The sequence below is a fragment of the Aspergillus fijiensis genome, assembly GCF_003184825.1.
Source record: "Aspergillus fijiensis CBS 313.89 unplaced genomic scaffold BO72scaffold_77, whole genome shotgun sequence".
Classification (NCBI taxonomy): domain Eukaryota; kingdom Fungi; phylum Ascomycota; class Eurotiomycetes; order Eurotiales; family Aspergillaceae; genus Aspergillus; species Aspergillus fijiensis.
The window spans coordinates 19,082-34,088 of record NW_024469053.1 but is presented as its reverse complement, the minus strand read 5'-3'; the positions used below and the strand labels follow the sequence as shown (position 1 = coordinate 34,088).

Sequence of the window (15,007 nt, the reverse complement as noted above, 5' to 3'; positions counted from 1 at the left end):
AGACTGCGCTCTCAATTGCACGCAACTCAAGCATTAGGCGGGTGTGGTAAGTCAAATTTTGTTGTTCTTCCCTTCCTCATGCAGCCATTTCCAACCCGCGCGGTTCCACTCCGTTTTCGCGGGGAATGGCAGAAAGGACCGGAACCTTCAGTGAAGGCCATATGCAGTGGCCTGGGCTCTCTGCAACTCGTGAAATACCAGACGCTCGTATACGCTGCGGTAGAGGCACTCCGTCACAATTGCAAAAGTCGAATCACTTGGTTTATTACATTCCCATACTTGTTAAACCTGTCCCATCCTCGCTGGAAGTTTCTCCATCTACCATACACATCTCAAAGTCGTCGACTTCTTGGACCTCCTATCCCTCCTTTACTTGCACTTCCCTTTCAATGCCTCTTCTGTATAGCATAGAAAGCTCTTACTTACCAGCATTGAGCACGTCACTTATAACCATCTAACTAACACCCTACCCATTACCATTCAGATAGGTCATCAACCTTTCTCAACCTCCCTGAAACCGACTTTTTCCCGGCGAAGAACGCAACATTTGACAAGAATTAGAACAATCATCCTTCCCTGACGCCGCTCCCCCGGAACCAACCCAAAATGACCGCCAACGCAGTCTGGAGGGCCTCGCGAGCCCGCGCACTCCCACGCTCTGTGCGCCTCCAATGCGCCGCGTCCCCCGTTCCCTCCTCGATGCTCTATCGCCGCTCGACGCCGGTCCCCGCGCAACTCATGGGTCAGGTGCGATTTGCCTCGTCGGGCGAGAAGGCCACGGACGCTGCGGCCGAGGCCGCCGAAGCGACTGTGAAGGAGAACGCGGCCAAGGCTACGGAGACTGCGGAGACGGTGGCGAAGGAGGCACCCAAGAAGGCCGGTCGTGGGCTCAAGAGGACGGTCATCGGAACGACGCTGGCGTTGAGTGCGCTCGTCGGGTACGTGTATGCCACGGATACTAGGGCCAGTGTGCATCGGTACGGTGTGGTTCCGTTGGTTAGGACGTTGTTCCCCGATGCGGAGGATGCGCATCACTTCGGGGTGGATATCTTGAAGACGCTCTACAAGTACGGTCTTAATCCCAGAGAACGGGGCAATCCGGACGGAGATGGGTCATTGGTGACGGAGGTAAGGCCTGGCTTCTCTGGTGAGGAAGAGGGTCTATCCATGACATCTTGCTGATTTTGTTCCGCCGTCGTTAGGTCTTCGGGTACACTCTTTCCAACCCTATTGGTATCTCGGGCGGACTGGACAAGCACGCTGACATCCCGGATCCGCTGTTCGAAATCGGGCCTGCAATTGTCGAGGTCGGTGGAACGACCCCTCTGCCGCAGGATGGGAATCCCCGACCTCGCGTGTTCCGTGTCGTCTCCCAGAACGCCATGATCAACCGCTACGGCCTCAACTCCAAGGGTGCCGACCACATGGCTGCCGTGCTTGAGCAGCGCGTCCAGGATTTTGCCTACGCTAATGGATTCGGGGAGCATGAACTGGCTGAGAAGCGCGTGCTCAACGGCGAGGCCGGCGTGCCTCCAGGTAGTCTGCGGCCCGGCAAGCTTCTTGCTGTGCAGGTGGCTAAGAACAAGGTCACCCCTGACAACGACATCGAGGCCATCAAGCGTGACTACGTGTATTGCGTGGACCGCGTGGCTAAGTACGCTGACATCCTGGTTGTGAACGTCTCTAGTCCCAACACCCCCGGTCTGCGCGACCTCCAGGCGACTGCTCCCCTGACGGCCATCCTGAAGGCCGTTGTCGGAGCTGCCAAGAGCATTGATCGCGCCACCAAGCCTTATGTCATGGTGAAGGTTAGCCCCGACGAGGATGCAGACGAGCAGGTCTCTGGCATCTGCCAGGCTGTGTGGAGTTCCGGTGTGGACGGTGTGATCGTCGGTAACACCACCAACCGTCGTCCTGATGCTCTCCCCAAGGGATTCACCGTACCGGCTGCGGAGCAGGAGACCTTGAAGGAAACGGGAGGTTACTCCGGACCCCAGCTGTTCGACCGTACCGTCTCGCTTGTCGCTCGTTACCGGGCGATGCTCGATGCCACTCCCAACACTCCGGAGCTGACGGGAGCCGCCGCGGAGGCCACCACGACCGCGGCCCAGGTCGAGCCGGACACAGAGAACACCCCCTCGTTGGAGCCTCCGAAACCCTCGGACAGCCTGGCCCGGAAGGTTATTTTCGCTTCCGGCGGTGTCACCAATGGCCAGCAGGCGCAAGCAGTTCTGGATGCTGGAGCCTCGGTTGCAATGATGTACACGGCTATCACTTACGGGGGCATGGGAACGGTCACGCGCGTGAAGCAGGAGATGCGCGAGGGCAAGAAGCAGCAATAGATTTGTTGAGAAGTGTTTAAAAAGAGGGGCCGGAGTGTTTTTTTGAGGGTGGGGGTTACTCGTCCATAGAAGGAGATTCCGGGTCCGGTCCCGCTGTCGCTGTAAATAGATTAAAAGTAAGTTAACTGTTAGACCATCAATAGTCCCACCGAGCTTCCTAGGCGGAGGAGGAGATGAGGCATGAAGCATGAAGCATGAAGCATGAAAGACCGAGCCACTAATGATGCACCAGTTCCGTAATGAGCAGTTGGGGAAAGGTCAGGTGCCCCCACGTGTTTTTTTTTTCTTCCCCCGCACGGGACCAACTCCGCGCAAGTTCGACGGGAGTCCAGATCCCCGGAAGCACCAAGAACAACCATCCCGAGCACGAGAAGAGAAGTTGGAGACTTGGCAAAGCATTGTCGCCCCCCGGCGGATAGGCAGCATGTCACCGCATTGTTTCGGCATTGCCTTTTAGAGAATAGCCAGCTTCGAAATGAATATCCTTGGAGATTTCAACTCGTATCATGTCAGGTCAGGTATTGATTGGATCCTGCCTCGCACTGCCATTGCTCAATGGAATAATCGCGTACCGACTTGAAACGGTTCAATACACAGGAACAAAAATCTTTCCGACTTTGACTTTACTCACGCCGTCAAACCTATCGTCTCCTCGACCTCACGAACCACATTGCGAACCCCATCGATCTCGTGGGCGAACCTCCCCAGGAACATACCATCGACGGCCTTGCCCAGCCCGCCCGCGCCCCACAGCCCGGGGCCGGCACTCCCACCATAGAGAATGCGGACCTCCCCCGCGCGGCTGCCGGCGGTACCACCACCACTAGCACCACCAGCACAAGTCCCCATGACCACAGCCTTAATCCCCTCCACCACCGCCGCAATATGCTCCACGCCCGCGGGCGCGGGCTGCCCAATCGCCCAGACCGGCTCGTAGGCGAAGATGACCGGCGCGTCCGCGGGGATGGCGGCCAGCACCGCGCGCACCTGGCCCGCACACTCTTGCACCGCGCGCCCGACAGCCTGCGAGGCCACGGGGCCCGGGGCGGTGACCTCGCCGATGCAGACCAAGGGGACCATGCCGTTGGCGCACACGGCGGCCGCTTTGCGGCCGGTCTGCTCGTCCGTCTCGCCGAAGAGATCGCGGCGCTCCGCGTGGCCGAGTTCCACGATCGAGACGCCCAGCGCCCGCAGCGCGGACGGCGACACCTCGCCCGTGTAGGGGCCTCGAGTCTCCCAGAAGCAGTCTTGGGCGCCGAGGAGGAATGTCCGGTCTTGTTGTTGTTGGGGTGACGCTGTCGCTGCTTCCCATTGCTTGATGATCTCGGCGCAGGGGTAGATGGTCAGGAAGTCGGGGATAAGGGCTAGGAGGAGCTTGGAGTGGTGGTGCGAGGGTCGGACGATGTTGTTCTGCGGGTCGAGGAGGGCGCGGCAGTATTCTTGAGTCTGGGCGGGAGTGAAGTACATCTTTAGGGAGATGATGAGGAGGGTTGGGGGGAGGGTGGGGTATGTTAATGCCATGGTGGGTGGTTATGGTGGTTGATGGTAGTGGTGGTGGTGGTGGTGGTGGTGGTGGTGGTGGTGATGGGAACAATAGTTGTGGTGGTGGTGGATGTTCAGTCGAGGTTCAAGCTGTTGGCTCGGGGATAGTTTGGCAAGTCATGGATCCTTCAAAACCACCTGGAGGAACCTGAGGAAGCGGTCTACTAGTCCCAAATCGGGAGTTTTGCTGTCACACTTGAATCGAACAGGAATGTCAGTATTGGTTATCAAAGCGATAGGATCGGATGACGGGGTGGGGTAAAATGCTGCTGGGAAAGGAGGGGCTGGCCGCTGGCCGAGGGGCACCGTAGTGCCCTTTAATTACTAGTTAGTAGTTCATAGACTACTCCGTCCCAGGCCTGGTGCATGTGCTACTTCCGTGTTGCATCTCTAGTTTCAGAGAAGCAATCAAAATTGAGATTATGAATCTGTGCCGGTTTCTGGCATGTTTGCTGTGACCGAAAGAGCAGGGCAGAGCCAACTTCAACCGGAGGGGAAAAGAACGCAACTGACATCGCATACCATACCTGGCTGGTGCTTGGAACACGAGATGATGTCAACGCACAGTACCGGGACATCTCAAGGAGGGATGGAAACTCTACTCTACTCTACCATATGGGACTTCTCTACTCCGTATTCTTCTGTAATCTCGTGCTGAGAATAAAGATGGGTGCGATATTGTGGCACGGCAGGAGGAGGGGTTGATCGACCCCGGTCTTGCCCTCTCCAAGATGGTGGCTTGCAGCATGGCTTGCTTGGGGAAGATGGAAGACGGAAAGGTACGGATGACTCTCTTGAGTACGGTAAGATACGGAGAGTCGCAAGATCCGGAATCGCAGGCAACATACTCATAATTCAGAGGCAGTCGACTAAAGAGCAGCTGCACTCAACAACAATCAATGTATAAGATGACTACAGAGTAAAAGTAGTCTAAGCACGTTGGCAGCTCAGTCGATCCGCCGTGGGGCGGCGGGTGGAGAATCGAGCGTGCAATCCACTCCAAAACCCACTCCGATGTGCGCCGCGCCTGGATCCATGAATAAGTTAGAGGTACCGTATCTACTTCATACGGTAGTCCCTATGTACAGGACATCGTACCGTACCGGATAGAGTCGAAATTTTCGGCTTGGAAGACACATCACTGCATCGGCGCAAACATATCATATGCAATCTGCAACATTCCTCAAATATGTTGTGGTGTTCCGCCCACCCCATTGGGCGTCATTGTCTGGAAGCTCCTCAAGTTTTGGTCCCGTCGGCTTCATTAATGGACCAGAACGACAACTAAATCATGTCTCCTGCTGGTTCCGACTTTACCCTGGCCTGTCTTCGCAAGGATAGGAGATTGTGCCTGCTGATAGGGCGAGTAAAAGCCTCGCCTACAGTATTTTTAAAGATTTCTGGTCTGCAGTTCATACTCTTCTAGGTTAAAAATTCTTAATCTAACCACGGCAGCCACTGCGGCGTAACCAGGCACCGGGTTTGAGCCTCCCTTGTCATAAAGGTTACTCGGGTAATCCTAACAGAGCCGGAAATGTTGGATTGAAGAGAGTCGATCAATCGTCAGCACTGCGAGGAGCTGGTTTGCGCATCAATGGAGATACACTTGATACGTCGATCTGCATACCTTAGCTGGTACCAACCATCTGCAAAGAGAGAATATAAGGGTTTCCTCGGGTCTTCTGCAAGCCACCCAGCATGAGGCAGAGACAGGTGCCAAACAACGACTTAGGAATGCAAGGTGGGCCTAGTCGTGTACTTCAGAGGCGGTGTCGAGGAGTAAGTCAAACCGGTACAGACGCTATCCGAGGATGGTTAGTTTGCTCTGCACTGGAAAGGATCGGTAACAACGTATACACTTCAAAGCAAGAAGAGCATTGCGATCCCAACATCAAACACATTGATTTCAAAATTTGGTGCCTGGCTAGGAGTCGCGTCCAGAGCCGAGGATAATTGTTGATAAACTAGCCTGGCGGACGACTGGAGGATGAAGGGATCCATTCAGGTTGTGGATCATTGGTTCCATCATGGTGGATGCAACGCCGGGTTTCCGAATTAGGACGATTATCTTGGTAGGTATCCATGATGGATCCATGTATCACTGGATGAGTAGGTAATAATTTAAGGTACATTAATCGGAACAGATATCGGGAGTCTCCCTTTCCCCGGCGGATAAGTTCATGACGCCATGGTGGACCTGCCAGATCCAACCATTCAATCAACCTGCATTCCATCGAAACAGGCTTCTTTGGAACGATCGCTGGTGTGGAGACAAGCGACCTCTGGAGTGCGCGCGTCAGATATTGTTCGTACTGCACGTACTGCAGTCTTACTGCAATGTGCTGAATGCACCCGATGCTGTCGAAGGCGCTGATTGGAGCAGTGAGCAGTGTCCTCTCCCCTCATCAAGAACCAAAGTTTGGGTCTCAAGAGGCACGCACGCACGCACCCAGGCTCAGCCTGCATTCTGTTCGGGTCCCAACAGAAAGAGAGCTCGAGGAAGGACTCGGTGGAAGAGGATATAAAGGCTGATTCGATCCCAGTCCCAGACGACATTTTTTCATCATTGTTCCATCATCCACTCTTGTCCTTTATCAGACATACACTCCGCCCTTCCTGTCCGTCTCATTCGCGAGGGTCCCTTATACGTTACGTTTCACCTGTTAATCGCTTAATACCCATCATGTCTACCGATCTCAAGCCCCTCCGCATCGTCATGGCCTGCGATGAGGCTGGTCAGCCCTACAAGGAAACTCTCAAGGCCGCCTTGGAGAAAAGCCCGCTGGTCGACTCTATCCTCGACGTAGGCGTCAACTCCACTACAGACAAGACAGCGTACCCTCATCCCGCTGTTGCTGGCGCCAAACTCATCAAGGAGGGCAAGGCAGACCGCGGGCTGTTCATCTGCGGCACTGGTCTCGGGGTCGCTATCTCTGCCAACAAAGTACCCGGGATTCGTGCTGTGACGGCTCACGACTCCTTCTCCGTCGAGCGCTCAATCCTTAGCAACGATGCTCAGGTGCTCTGCTTCGGCCAGCGCGTCATTGGTATTGAGCTTGCCAAGAAGCTCGCCAACGAGTGGTTGACCTACCGCTTCGACCCCAAGAGCGCCTCCGCCGAGAAGGTCCAAGCTATCTCCGACTACGAAGCCCAATTCTTCAGTCAAGCTGCTGCCGCTCAGTAGACGGTCTGAAGCAAGAACAAGCCCTGTGTGAATTTACTATCACATTATTCGTCAATCACTCGAAACTCCCTCTGCTCATCAGAGGATGCGAAGATCGTTAGCCTGTCTTCGATTATAATTTTCGAGCGAAGCGACCTGGTTGCGGACTGGATCCGAGCCTACTCACTCTTGGTCACTTATATAAATACCTACCTCAAAACGAGATTGATGATAACCGCCTGATGAATGGGATTATAATGGCAGGCCAATTGCTCATATCCTCTCTAGCTCTGACTTAGCAAAATTGTGGTTCAATGAAATACCAATTGGGACTTCAACAAGACCGTAGCAGCCCGTAGTTACCATATTCTAGCATTGTACCTTCTGTCCCATCCTTCCGCGCAACGTTTTTACTTGCTCTCTCCAAACTCCATACATTGCGACTAGTTACCCCATACTTTCGTTCTGCGGCTAATGTGCTGACTCAGCTATCGTTCTGCGGGGGTCGATCAGCTTCGATTTACAAAAGGACAGGAGCAAGTCACAGATACATCAAGGGTCGTGTCTACCTGAGCAACAATGGCGCACAACCCTCCTGACTGCTCCGGGCTTCCCTTTTCCAATGAGGACAGCGCCAGTCCGCGCCTCCCCTACCCAAATCAGCGGCGAAGTGCTTTGCTTTCTTACCGTGAGACATACTGACTGAGCCTACTCCGGTCGCGTGTCTTACCATTCAAGCACACCCCCCTTTTAGGCCTCCTTTCCAACACAATCGCGCTGCATACATGAGGTAAAAGCATTTTCAGAACTTCTACCGCCGTTCTACTGTATCGCAGGGCCGCATTAGCTCCGCACCGAGCAGTGGATCATCACTGGACTGGGCCCCACCAGAAACCGATCGCTCCGCTCAATTACTCATTCACTGGCACCAACACAAAAAAAGGGACAAAACACTCTCACAGACACGCTGTTGAGGCCTCGCATCAAGCACCTTTCTGCTGACGAACCCCGACGCTCTCGGATATCTCCTTCTGTTTTCGCACCCAGAATCCTCAGACCCGGTGTACGGCGGGCACGGTAGCACCCCAACAATGGCCTTTGAACTCAAAGAGAAGGGCAATCAGCTCTACAAGGCGGGCGACTATGCCGGCGCGGAGGAGATGTTTTCCCAAGCGTGAGTCCAGCCTCAAGACACGGGGAAGAAATCTAGGAGTCCTGCCCCTTCTTGCTTGCGAGAGTCTTCCTCGCCTGCCATGCTGCAAAGACATTTTGCCAACTAAATTGCCCCGGGGCTCCCGCTGCAGTGTCCAAAAGAACCCGAAAGAGCCTACATTCTTCTCCAACCGGGCGATCACCCGCATGAAGCTCGAGAACTGGGCCGGCGTCGAGCAGGACGCGCGCGCCGCGATCGACTTGTACGGCGCGAAGAACCCCGCCAGCCTGAAGAGTCGCTACTATCTGGCGCAGGCCCTGTTGGAGCTGCAACGGCCGCAGGAGGCGCACGAGGTCGCGACGGAGGCATACCAGGCGAGCCTGGCGGCCAAGAATGTGCAGTCGGAGAATCTGTCCAAGACGGTCCTGCGCGCGAAGCAGCAGCTGTGGGCAGCGAAGGAGGCGGCCCGCGTGCGGGAGATGAATGGCACTCTGGCGAGTGTGGAACGGTTGATCGAGGCGGACCTGCAGCGAGCGCTGGAGGACCTCCAGGGACAGTTGGACCGCGGGGAGATCGGCCAGATCGGTTTCTCGGAGGACCAGAAAGCGCTCCGGGAGGATACGGCGAAGACGCTACAGGTGTTGCGGGAGACGTTTGCCATTGCGTCGAAGGGGGAGGTTCAGGAACGGGTGAGTTTCCTGACATAGCCGAGGCATTTTGGGGTCTAGAAAGCTGACTTTTGTGTGACTCCCACTCCTACAACAGGTTGTACCCGATTACCTCATCGACCCGATCACATTCGAGATCATGCACGATCCGGTGATCACGCCGTCCGGGACCAGCTTCGAGCGTGTTGCGATTACCAAGTACGTGGAACAGTCCAAGGTCGACCCGATCACGCGCGTACCCATGACAGCGGATGACCTCCGGCCCAACTATGCATTAAAGGGGGTGTGTGAGGAGTTTCTGGAGAAGAACGGCTGGGCGGTTGACTGGTAGATCTTGAACTGTACTTCGACATTTTGAGTCTTTCTTGAGCGCAGTTTGTCAAGTTACAAATTGGTTGGGCGTTGGTGGATGGATCAGATGCTAGAGTTGTCATTCTGTTTTCCCTTTCTGGGTTCATATTCCCGTGTTAATTTATCATTCCTAGATGCACATAGGCATAAAGCGGTCATCAATAGAACATCTAAAGTACTACTGCTGCGAACTCATCAGCTAATCTTCTTGACAGCTAACGATTAGATGAGAAAAACAAACGTGATCTCAACAATCCCCTCTTTCTCCAAGCGTCAACCCCACCAAACCAAACCCAAACAAACCAAACAAACCCACCCCTCCACCCCCACCACGACAACCATTGACCAAGTCACGCCCCCTCCATCAATCCATCAATCCATCTGATTTCCCCTCTTCTTTCGTCCCATTTCCATTCCCACTCCTCCTCCTCAACCTCAACCTCCTTTTCACAAACAAAAAAAAAAGAAAAACATCCTCCAAAATGTCCGTCTCCGCCTTCACCACCGCCCTCTCGGCCGCCCAGTCCAAGGCCCAGTACACCCCCGCGGTGCAGGCCGCCGCCGACAAGGTCAACGCCGACGCCTTCTCCGCCGCCATCGCGGTCGTCCTGGCCGGCGATGACAGCGCCTCCGTCGAGGGCGAGCAGGCCGCCGCCCTGCAGAGCGCCTTCGAGTTCGCCACCCTGCTCGTCAAGCAGCTGTCTTCCGAGCCCGGGCAGACCGAGATGTTGACTGTATGTGTTTTTTTGTTTTTCTTTTTGTCCAGAAGAGCTTCTCCAAGGAGAACTATGATCAAATCTTTGGATTGCCGATGCCGATGCTGATTTCTTTTGTTTTGCTCGACAGCTTTACAAGTACTTCAAGCGCTCGAGAAACGAGGAGCCCGCCCAGCCTTCTTTCTATCAGTTGGAGGTGAGTTTATCATCCCATACTTTGGTCTTGCATTTACCCCTGAAGGCTGGAAGGTAGTCTCCAAGGGCGGGGGAGTTGAGGAAGAAGTGGGCTGATAAAGCATGCACCACAAACAGTCCAAGTACAAGTACAACGCCTGGAAGGAGATCAGCCACATCAGCCAGCAGCGCGCTCAGGCCAACTACATCAAGGAGGTTAACGACCTCATCGAGAAGTACGGTACCCAGTAGACGACGGAAAGAAAGCGTGACTGAAACATACCTACACTTGTTGGTTATGGAACTCTGGGAGCTTTTTTTGCTATCTGCTTTGGGTTCTCGCTTCTTTTCTTGGTTCAATTCTCTCTTCCATTTGGCCTATGGATAGTCGAATGAGTGTGTGTGTGTCCTCTTGATTATGCAATGTTATGAGCGAAGCAGCATTTTCTGCCGTCCGTCTTGTTTTTGAATCCCCGAATTGAGGTAGGGGGGTCGATTGTATAGAGTTGAGGGGGTGGTGTGTGTGGGTTGGGTAAGTCATATATACATATCGAGTGCTCTGGTGTCACTTGGGCTTTCCATTCTCAACCTTCCCATGTCTGTCCAAGCCAGTCGGGCTCGCTGTGACTGGCTGTGGCGCACCAGGGGATGTCTTCTGCGTGATATGGAGTTAGAGGGAGATCGTATGGCATCCGGAATCCGACTGTGACGGCGGCATCGTCTGCAGCGGTAGCGGGGGTGTCTGTTCGATGGCACGGCGTCATCACTGTCTTCGCAGGAGCAGTGGTGTCGGTGTCCGGTGATTCTCTGGTCAACAACTCCGGCCACACCACCACGCCGATCTCCCAGCTGCAGATCCGCACCTCCCCGTTCGCATTGACCGCCGCACCCCACGCCTGTGTAGACAGATTCGCCGACGTGACCATAGCCCAATCGATCGTGGTCTTTTCTTCCGTAGAGAACCGGATGTATGTTTTGATATGCGGCGCCGCACGTCGGCGGCCCGCTTCCCGTCGTGGTTCGGCGGGTTGCTCATCATCATCATCATCATCATCCCCTGCCCAACGGCACAGAAAGGGCCGCATATACTGTAGCTGCTTCTGCTGAGCCGCGCTGTGCAATTTCATGTGGATAGAGCCACCGGATCCGTACCCGTTCAAGGAGCGCCGGATCTCATCCGGCGTGGGAAAGACAATAGAGTACCGCGGTTTGAAGGCCTCTCTCTTAGGCGCCAGGGATGCGAACAGGACATCTCTCAGCCATTTGTCTGTCTGCCCGAGTGACGCCACCGAGGAGATCTGGAGCAGATCAGCATGATCCCATATTTGCAGTAGTAGCAGTAGCACAAGCACCGATACAGACAGAACCTCAAACTCACCTGAACAACAATGTGCGGCCTCTTCTTCTTCTCCTTCTTCTTCCTTTCCTCAAAGCCTTCGCCCTCCTTCTTGATATTACAAACGGCGAGAGGCACATCCTTCAACACATCCTTCAACGCCACCCAGCCCCAAAGCGTCTTGACCCGCGCATCCGCCTCGCTCAACTTCTGCTTCGACGGCACGCTGGCAACGAGCGCCGCCCGCACAGCCCCAAAATCATACTGACGCAGTTGCCGGACCAGCGGGCCCGTCTTCTTGGACCCATACTCACCCAGATAAGCCAGCAGGTCTCGTTTGAATCTGGCTCCGGACCCGGGGAGTTGTTGGGAGTCGTCACTATCGCTCGGATCAACTCGATCTCTGCTCGTGCTCAGCGGAAGGAGAGGGGATCGCCACACCGCCTGGGTCATATTCGCCCAGTCGCCGGGGATCATGTTGGCCGTGTGGATGACAACTCTATTTCCTCAAGGGTTAGCTCACAGCTCCCCATTCACATACACACGTACACTTCATACTAGGGAAGCCGGAAAGAGACGCACTGGGCACAATCATCGTGTCGCAAGAGAACCATCATCTTGGAGTGATGGGTCCCGAAGGCTTCGGGCATGTAGGCCACGATTGCCTCGACATTGGGGTATCGTGCGCATGCTTCCTGAGGTGGTTGGTAGTGTTAGTCAACTGGGATTCTCTGGGGTCTGAAATTCGTGACGGGCAGAAACATACATCAATGCGCACCCGGTTCGGCGCCTCGCGCTTCCACGACCCGTGCACCACCTTCAGCTTGACAAGGGCTCGCACGTCCTCGTCGAACTGGCTCATCAGGAAGTCTACATCGTGGAGGTAGTTGAATTGCCAGCATTCGCGGATCAGGGGGTCGCCTAGGATATCGCGGAGTCGGACCGTGTCGACATTGTTGCCGGAGGAGGGTGGGAAGTCTCGGATGTGGGTGAGTTGGATGGGTGAGGGGAGGACTTTCTGGCCCAGGCTGCATGGCTGCTGTGCTTTGCTGGACGAAGAGGATATGGAGGAGTCGTGGGCTGGTGGCGGTCGTGCGGGGTCCCTGAGGAAGCGGGATGATAATGGAGGTGTAATGGAGCGGTGCAGCGAAGCTAGGGGTTTGATGAGATCGGTGCTATCGTCATGACTAGGCGCATGACCTTCGTCAGAGACCTCGGGCTTCGTAGCTGTCGCGAGAAGTTTTGCTCGTTTCGAAGGACGGTCTGGTTCGTCCATCGTGGAGGCAGATTCAATGAAAGCGAACAAAAAGTTGGAGAAGTGAGGTTGGTGCGGAGAAGGAAGTGGGCGGAACAATCAATTGTCGGCTTGCGTACCACCGCAGCTGCCATTCCACCATTGAAGGTCTACTATCTTCTTTGATACGTTGTCGGGCTAGTCTACCACAAATAATCAATTGAATACACTAATAATACACTATTTTACATAGATTCTATATACTATACACTCTCAACCAAGCCCCAGTCTCACCACATGAACCGCTGGATCTTGCCTGGTTCCTGCGGCCATTCGAACCCACAGTACAAGAAAATGTATCCGGTCACCGCATTGATAACCAAAAACCAGTAGGTCTCCAAGAACAACGGAAAGTTGGTAGCCATCTTTGCGTTAAGTTCATCGTTAGCAGTCTGGGGACGCCGGTGCACCAACGGCGTAGGCTGGGGCGGAAGGTGAAGACGCCACATGACCCACGGAATGATGAAGTACCGTGGCTCAACCAGAGGAGCAGTGATGAGAGACAATGCCGTGGCCACAAGCCAGACGAGCACAAAGCTCACTTGCGGCGCCCCTTGCTGCTGCTTCTGGCGCTGAATGAGGTGGGCTTGGATCCTGGCGAACGCCTCCTCGGAAATGGGCTCCGGCTTGGGTGCCGCCGGCTTCGGTCCCTTGACAGCCTTCTTTGCTGTCTTCTGCTTGCGTTCCGCCTTCTTCTGAGTAGGCTCTTTCTGCTGCTCCGGATACTGCCAGGCTGCAGGTTGCGAAATCTGCCTCATCTGGGGCGGCTGAGGGGCAGTGGAGAAACCGAGGGCAGAGATTACCATCCATGCGCAAAGGAAGTAGACGACAACAGCGGTGTACTTGACCGCTGGATGGGTTCGTAGGAGGATCCGGAAAGCGTAGAAGACGTAGTGGCGGTTGTCAGCCAGCGTGAAAGGATGCACAATGGTGTTGAAGTGGACAACGACTAGCATAGTTGGGATCACAACAAGTGCTGTCAGCAGCTTTGGGAGTCCATTCTGTTTCTTGGAGAAACCGAAATCGATGAACTTTGGAAGGAGGGACTTGGGAAGAGCCAAGTTGATGACAGGTCCGAGGAGTAGTGGCCAGGAGAAAAACACAATGTAGGGCCAGATGTAGAGCATCTGCGGCAGATGAATGCCGGCAGTATGGAATTCCTTGTGCCCTGGGGACTGTCAGTGAGCTACATGAGGGCTTTCCGGAGACGAACAAACCCACCTAGGACAACACCATCATTCCAGAAGACGAATGCACCAAATCCGGCGAGGATGAGGAGGTACGGAATTGAAGTACTGATCACGGTGCCGAGATTACCCACGGCAACCGTTAGCAGTGAAATAGAGGTTTTGAAATAGTCTAGAATTGTCAACCAAGCCACCAACAAGTCTCAAGAACAAAAAGCCCACCTTCAATAGAAGCCTCCGAGACGAGAGGGTCGTACAGCTCATTCTCCCTTCCCTGTCGAGCAATGCCCGCGAGACCCGACGACCGGCACGGCTTAGATATCAGTCTCAGCTGCCGGATAACCTGCAGTCCACCTAGAAAGATGGCTCCCCAGAAAATGTTCGTCTGTCTGAACGCCAAAGCTACCAGTCCGAGGAGAATGAAAGCGCCGGTCTTGAGTGGAGCCCACGCGCCGTCTGCGGAACGTTTGAGGTCCCAGTTGTATGCTTCAACAACCACTAGCAAGGCAAGAATATCGGTGTAGTAAAGCCCAGAAAAGAAGAAGATGGGCGGGAAGAGGCAGATGTTCAGCACCGTATGGCTGAGCCAAGCCCCAGAGGGACGTGTATTGCGAGTCTTGCGCAATCTATCCAACAACGTCTGCAAGCGATACGGTAGCGCAATGGCAGTAGCTGCCACGTTGGTCGCACGCAGCACTTCCGGGGTAAGCTCCGTAGGAGCACCACGAAGGAACAGAAGAACCGCGCACAGCCCATAGGACCAGAGATACAGCCCCGGAGGAGTGGTGATTTTAGGATCCCAATGCGTCCATTTGTGAGCCCAGTAAGCCTGCGCTTGAGGAACGTGGAACACTTCGTCCAGATATGGTTCGGGGACGTGAGCATTGATCCTGCTCAGCCAGATGGGGATCAACAGCAAACAAAAGGGCACGGCATAGCGAGCGGCCAAAACCACACCTGACTTTGGTTGCGCATTCATGATGAAGGATGCCTTTTCAAACGAAACTCATGCTTTCACAATTGGAGGGGAAAGTACAGTACAATATGGATCAAGTCCGACAGCTCCGAAAAGGGAAGAATA

The 15,007-nt window shown here is 54.6% G+C and overlaps 7 protein-coding genes across 7 annotated transcripts; 4 read left to right on the top strand and 3 right to left on the bottom strand.

The window, feature by feature from the left end:
* Nucleotides 1–738: 738 nt before the first annotated feature.
* On the top strand, nt 739–2,342 carry BO72DRAFT_389748 (dihydroorotate dehydrogenase 2; the record flags this gene model as incomplete). Its single annotated transcript, XM_040941778.1, has 2 exons — nt 739–1,128; nt 1,203–2,342. The coding sequence occupies 2 exons, from the start codon at nt 739–741 to the stop codon at nt 2,340–2,342; spliced, it is 1,530 nt and encodes a 509-aa protein (XP_040796358.1).
* A 338-nt stretch (nt 2,343–2,680) lies between these two features.
* Nucleotides 2,681–3,830, bottom strand: BO72DRAFT_452758 (triose-phosphate isomerase). Its single transcript, XM_040945805.1, has one exon. The coding sequence runs from the start codon at nt 3,807–3,809 to the stop codon at nt 2,970–2,972; it is 840 nt and encodes a 279-aa protein (XP_040796357.1). The 5' UTR covers nt 3,810–3,830; the 3' UTR covers nt 2,681–2,969.
* A 2,512-nt stretch (nt 3,831–6,342) lies between these two features.
* On the top strand, nt 6,343–7,390 carry BO72DRAFT_277227 (RpiB/LacA/LacB family sugar-phosphate isomerase). The gene has a single exon (XM_040940247.1). The coding sequence runs from the start codon at nt 6,568–6,570 to the stop codon at nt 7,066–7,068; it is 501 nt and encodes a 166-aa protein (XP_040796356.1). The 5' UTR covers nt 6,343–6,567; the 3' UTR covers nt 7,069–7,390.
* A 748-nt stretch (nt 7,391–8,138) lies between these two features.
* Nucleotides 8,139–9,199, top strand: BO72DRAFT_389772 (putative U-box domain protein; the record flags this gene model as incomplete). The annotated part of the gene is made up of 3 exons (XM_040941780.1): nt 8,139–8,221; nt 8,352–8,889; nt 8,966–9,199. 3 exons carry the CDS (start codon nt 8,139–8,141, stop codon nt 9,197–9,199), a joined length of 855 nt encoding a protein of 284 aa, XP_040796355.1.
* Nucleotides 9,200–9,674: 475 nt separating this feature from the next.
* Nucleotides 9,675–10,420, top strand: BO72DRAFT_452753 (uncharacterized protein). The gene is made up of 2 exons (XM_040945804.1): nt 9,675–9,953; nt 10,066–10,420. Exons 1-2 carry the CDS (start codon nt 9,702–9,704, stop codon nt 10,186–10,188), a joined length of 375 nt encoding a protein of 124 aa, XP_040796354.1. The 5' UTR covers nt 9,675–9,701; the 3' UTR covers nt 10,189–10,420.
* Nucleotides 10,421–10,693: 273 nt separating this feature from the next.
* Nucleotides 10,694–12,902, bottom strand: BO72DRAFT_439869 (tyrosyl-DNA phosphodiesterase 1; the record flags this gene model as incomplete). Its single annotated transcript, XM_040943427.1, has 4 exons — nt 12,212–12,902; nt 12,028–12,140; nt 11,488–11,944; nt 10,694–11,407 (listed from the first exon to the last, which is right to left on the bottom strand). The coding sequence occupies exons 1-4, from the start codon at nt 12,719–12,721 to the stop codon at nt 10,694–10,696; spliced, it is 1,794 nt and encodes a 597-aa protein (XP_040796353.1). The 5' UTR covers nt 12,722–12,902.
* alg10 (dolichyl-P-Glc:Glc(2)Man(9)GlcNAc(2)-PP-dolichol alpha-1,2- glucosyltransferase) lies at nt 12,889–14,952 on the bottom strand. Its single transcript, XM_040948112.1, has 3 exons — nt 14,149–14,952; nt 13,961–14,098; nt 12,889–13,907 (listed from the first exon to the last, which is right to left on the bottom strand). The coding sequence occupies exons 1-3, from the start codon at nt 14,903–14,905 to the stop codon at nt 12,970–12,972; spliced, it is 1,833 nt and encodes a 610-aa protein (XP_040796352.1). The 5' UTR covers nt 14,906–14,952; the 3' UTR covers nt 12,889–12,969.
* Between the last annotated feature and the right edge of the window lie 55 nt (nt 14,953–15,007).

What these genes read in the sequence shown, in the direction of transcription:
- BO72DRAFT_452753 (XM_040945804.1), top strand. Translation starts at nt 9,702, where the DNA reads ATGTCCGTCTCCGCCTTCACCACCGCCCTCTCGGCCGCCCAGTCCAAG. An exon ending in GGCAGACCGAGATGTTGACT is followed by an intron (nt 9,954 to 10,065) that starts GTATGTGTTTTT and finishes TTTGCTCGACAG; the next exon opens with CTTTACAAGTACTTCAAGCG.
- BO72DRAFT_277227 (XM_040940247.1), top strand. Translation starts at nt 6,568, where the DNA reads ATGTCTACCGATCTCAAGCCCCTCCGCATCGTCATGGCCTGCGATGAG.
- BO72DRAFT_452758 (XM_040945805.1), bottom strand. Translation starts at nt 3,809, where the DNA reads ATGTACTTCACTCCCGCCCAGACTCAAGAATACTGCCGCGCCCTCCTC.
- alg10 (XM_040948112.1), bottom strand. Translation starts at nt 14,905, where the DNA reads ATGAATGCGCAACCAAAGTCAGGTGTGGTTTTGGCCGCTCGCTATGCC. An exon ending in CTCGGAGGCTTCTATTGAAG is followed by an intron (nt 14,099 to 14,148) that starts GTGGGCTTTTTG and finishes TGACAATTCTAG; the next exon opens with ACTATTTCAAAACCTCTATT. An exon ending in GAATGATGGTGTTGTCCTAG is followed by an intron (nt 13,908 to 13,960) that starts GTGGGTTTGTTC and finishes GACAGTCCCCAG; the next exon opens with GGCACAAGGAATTCCATACT.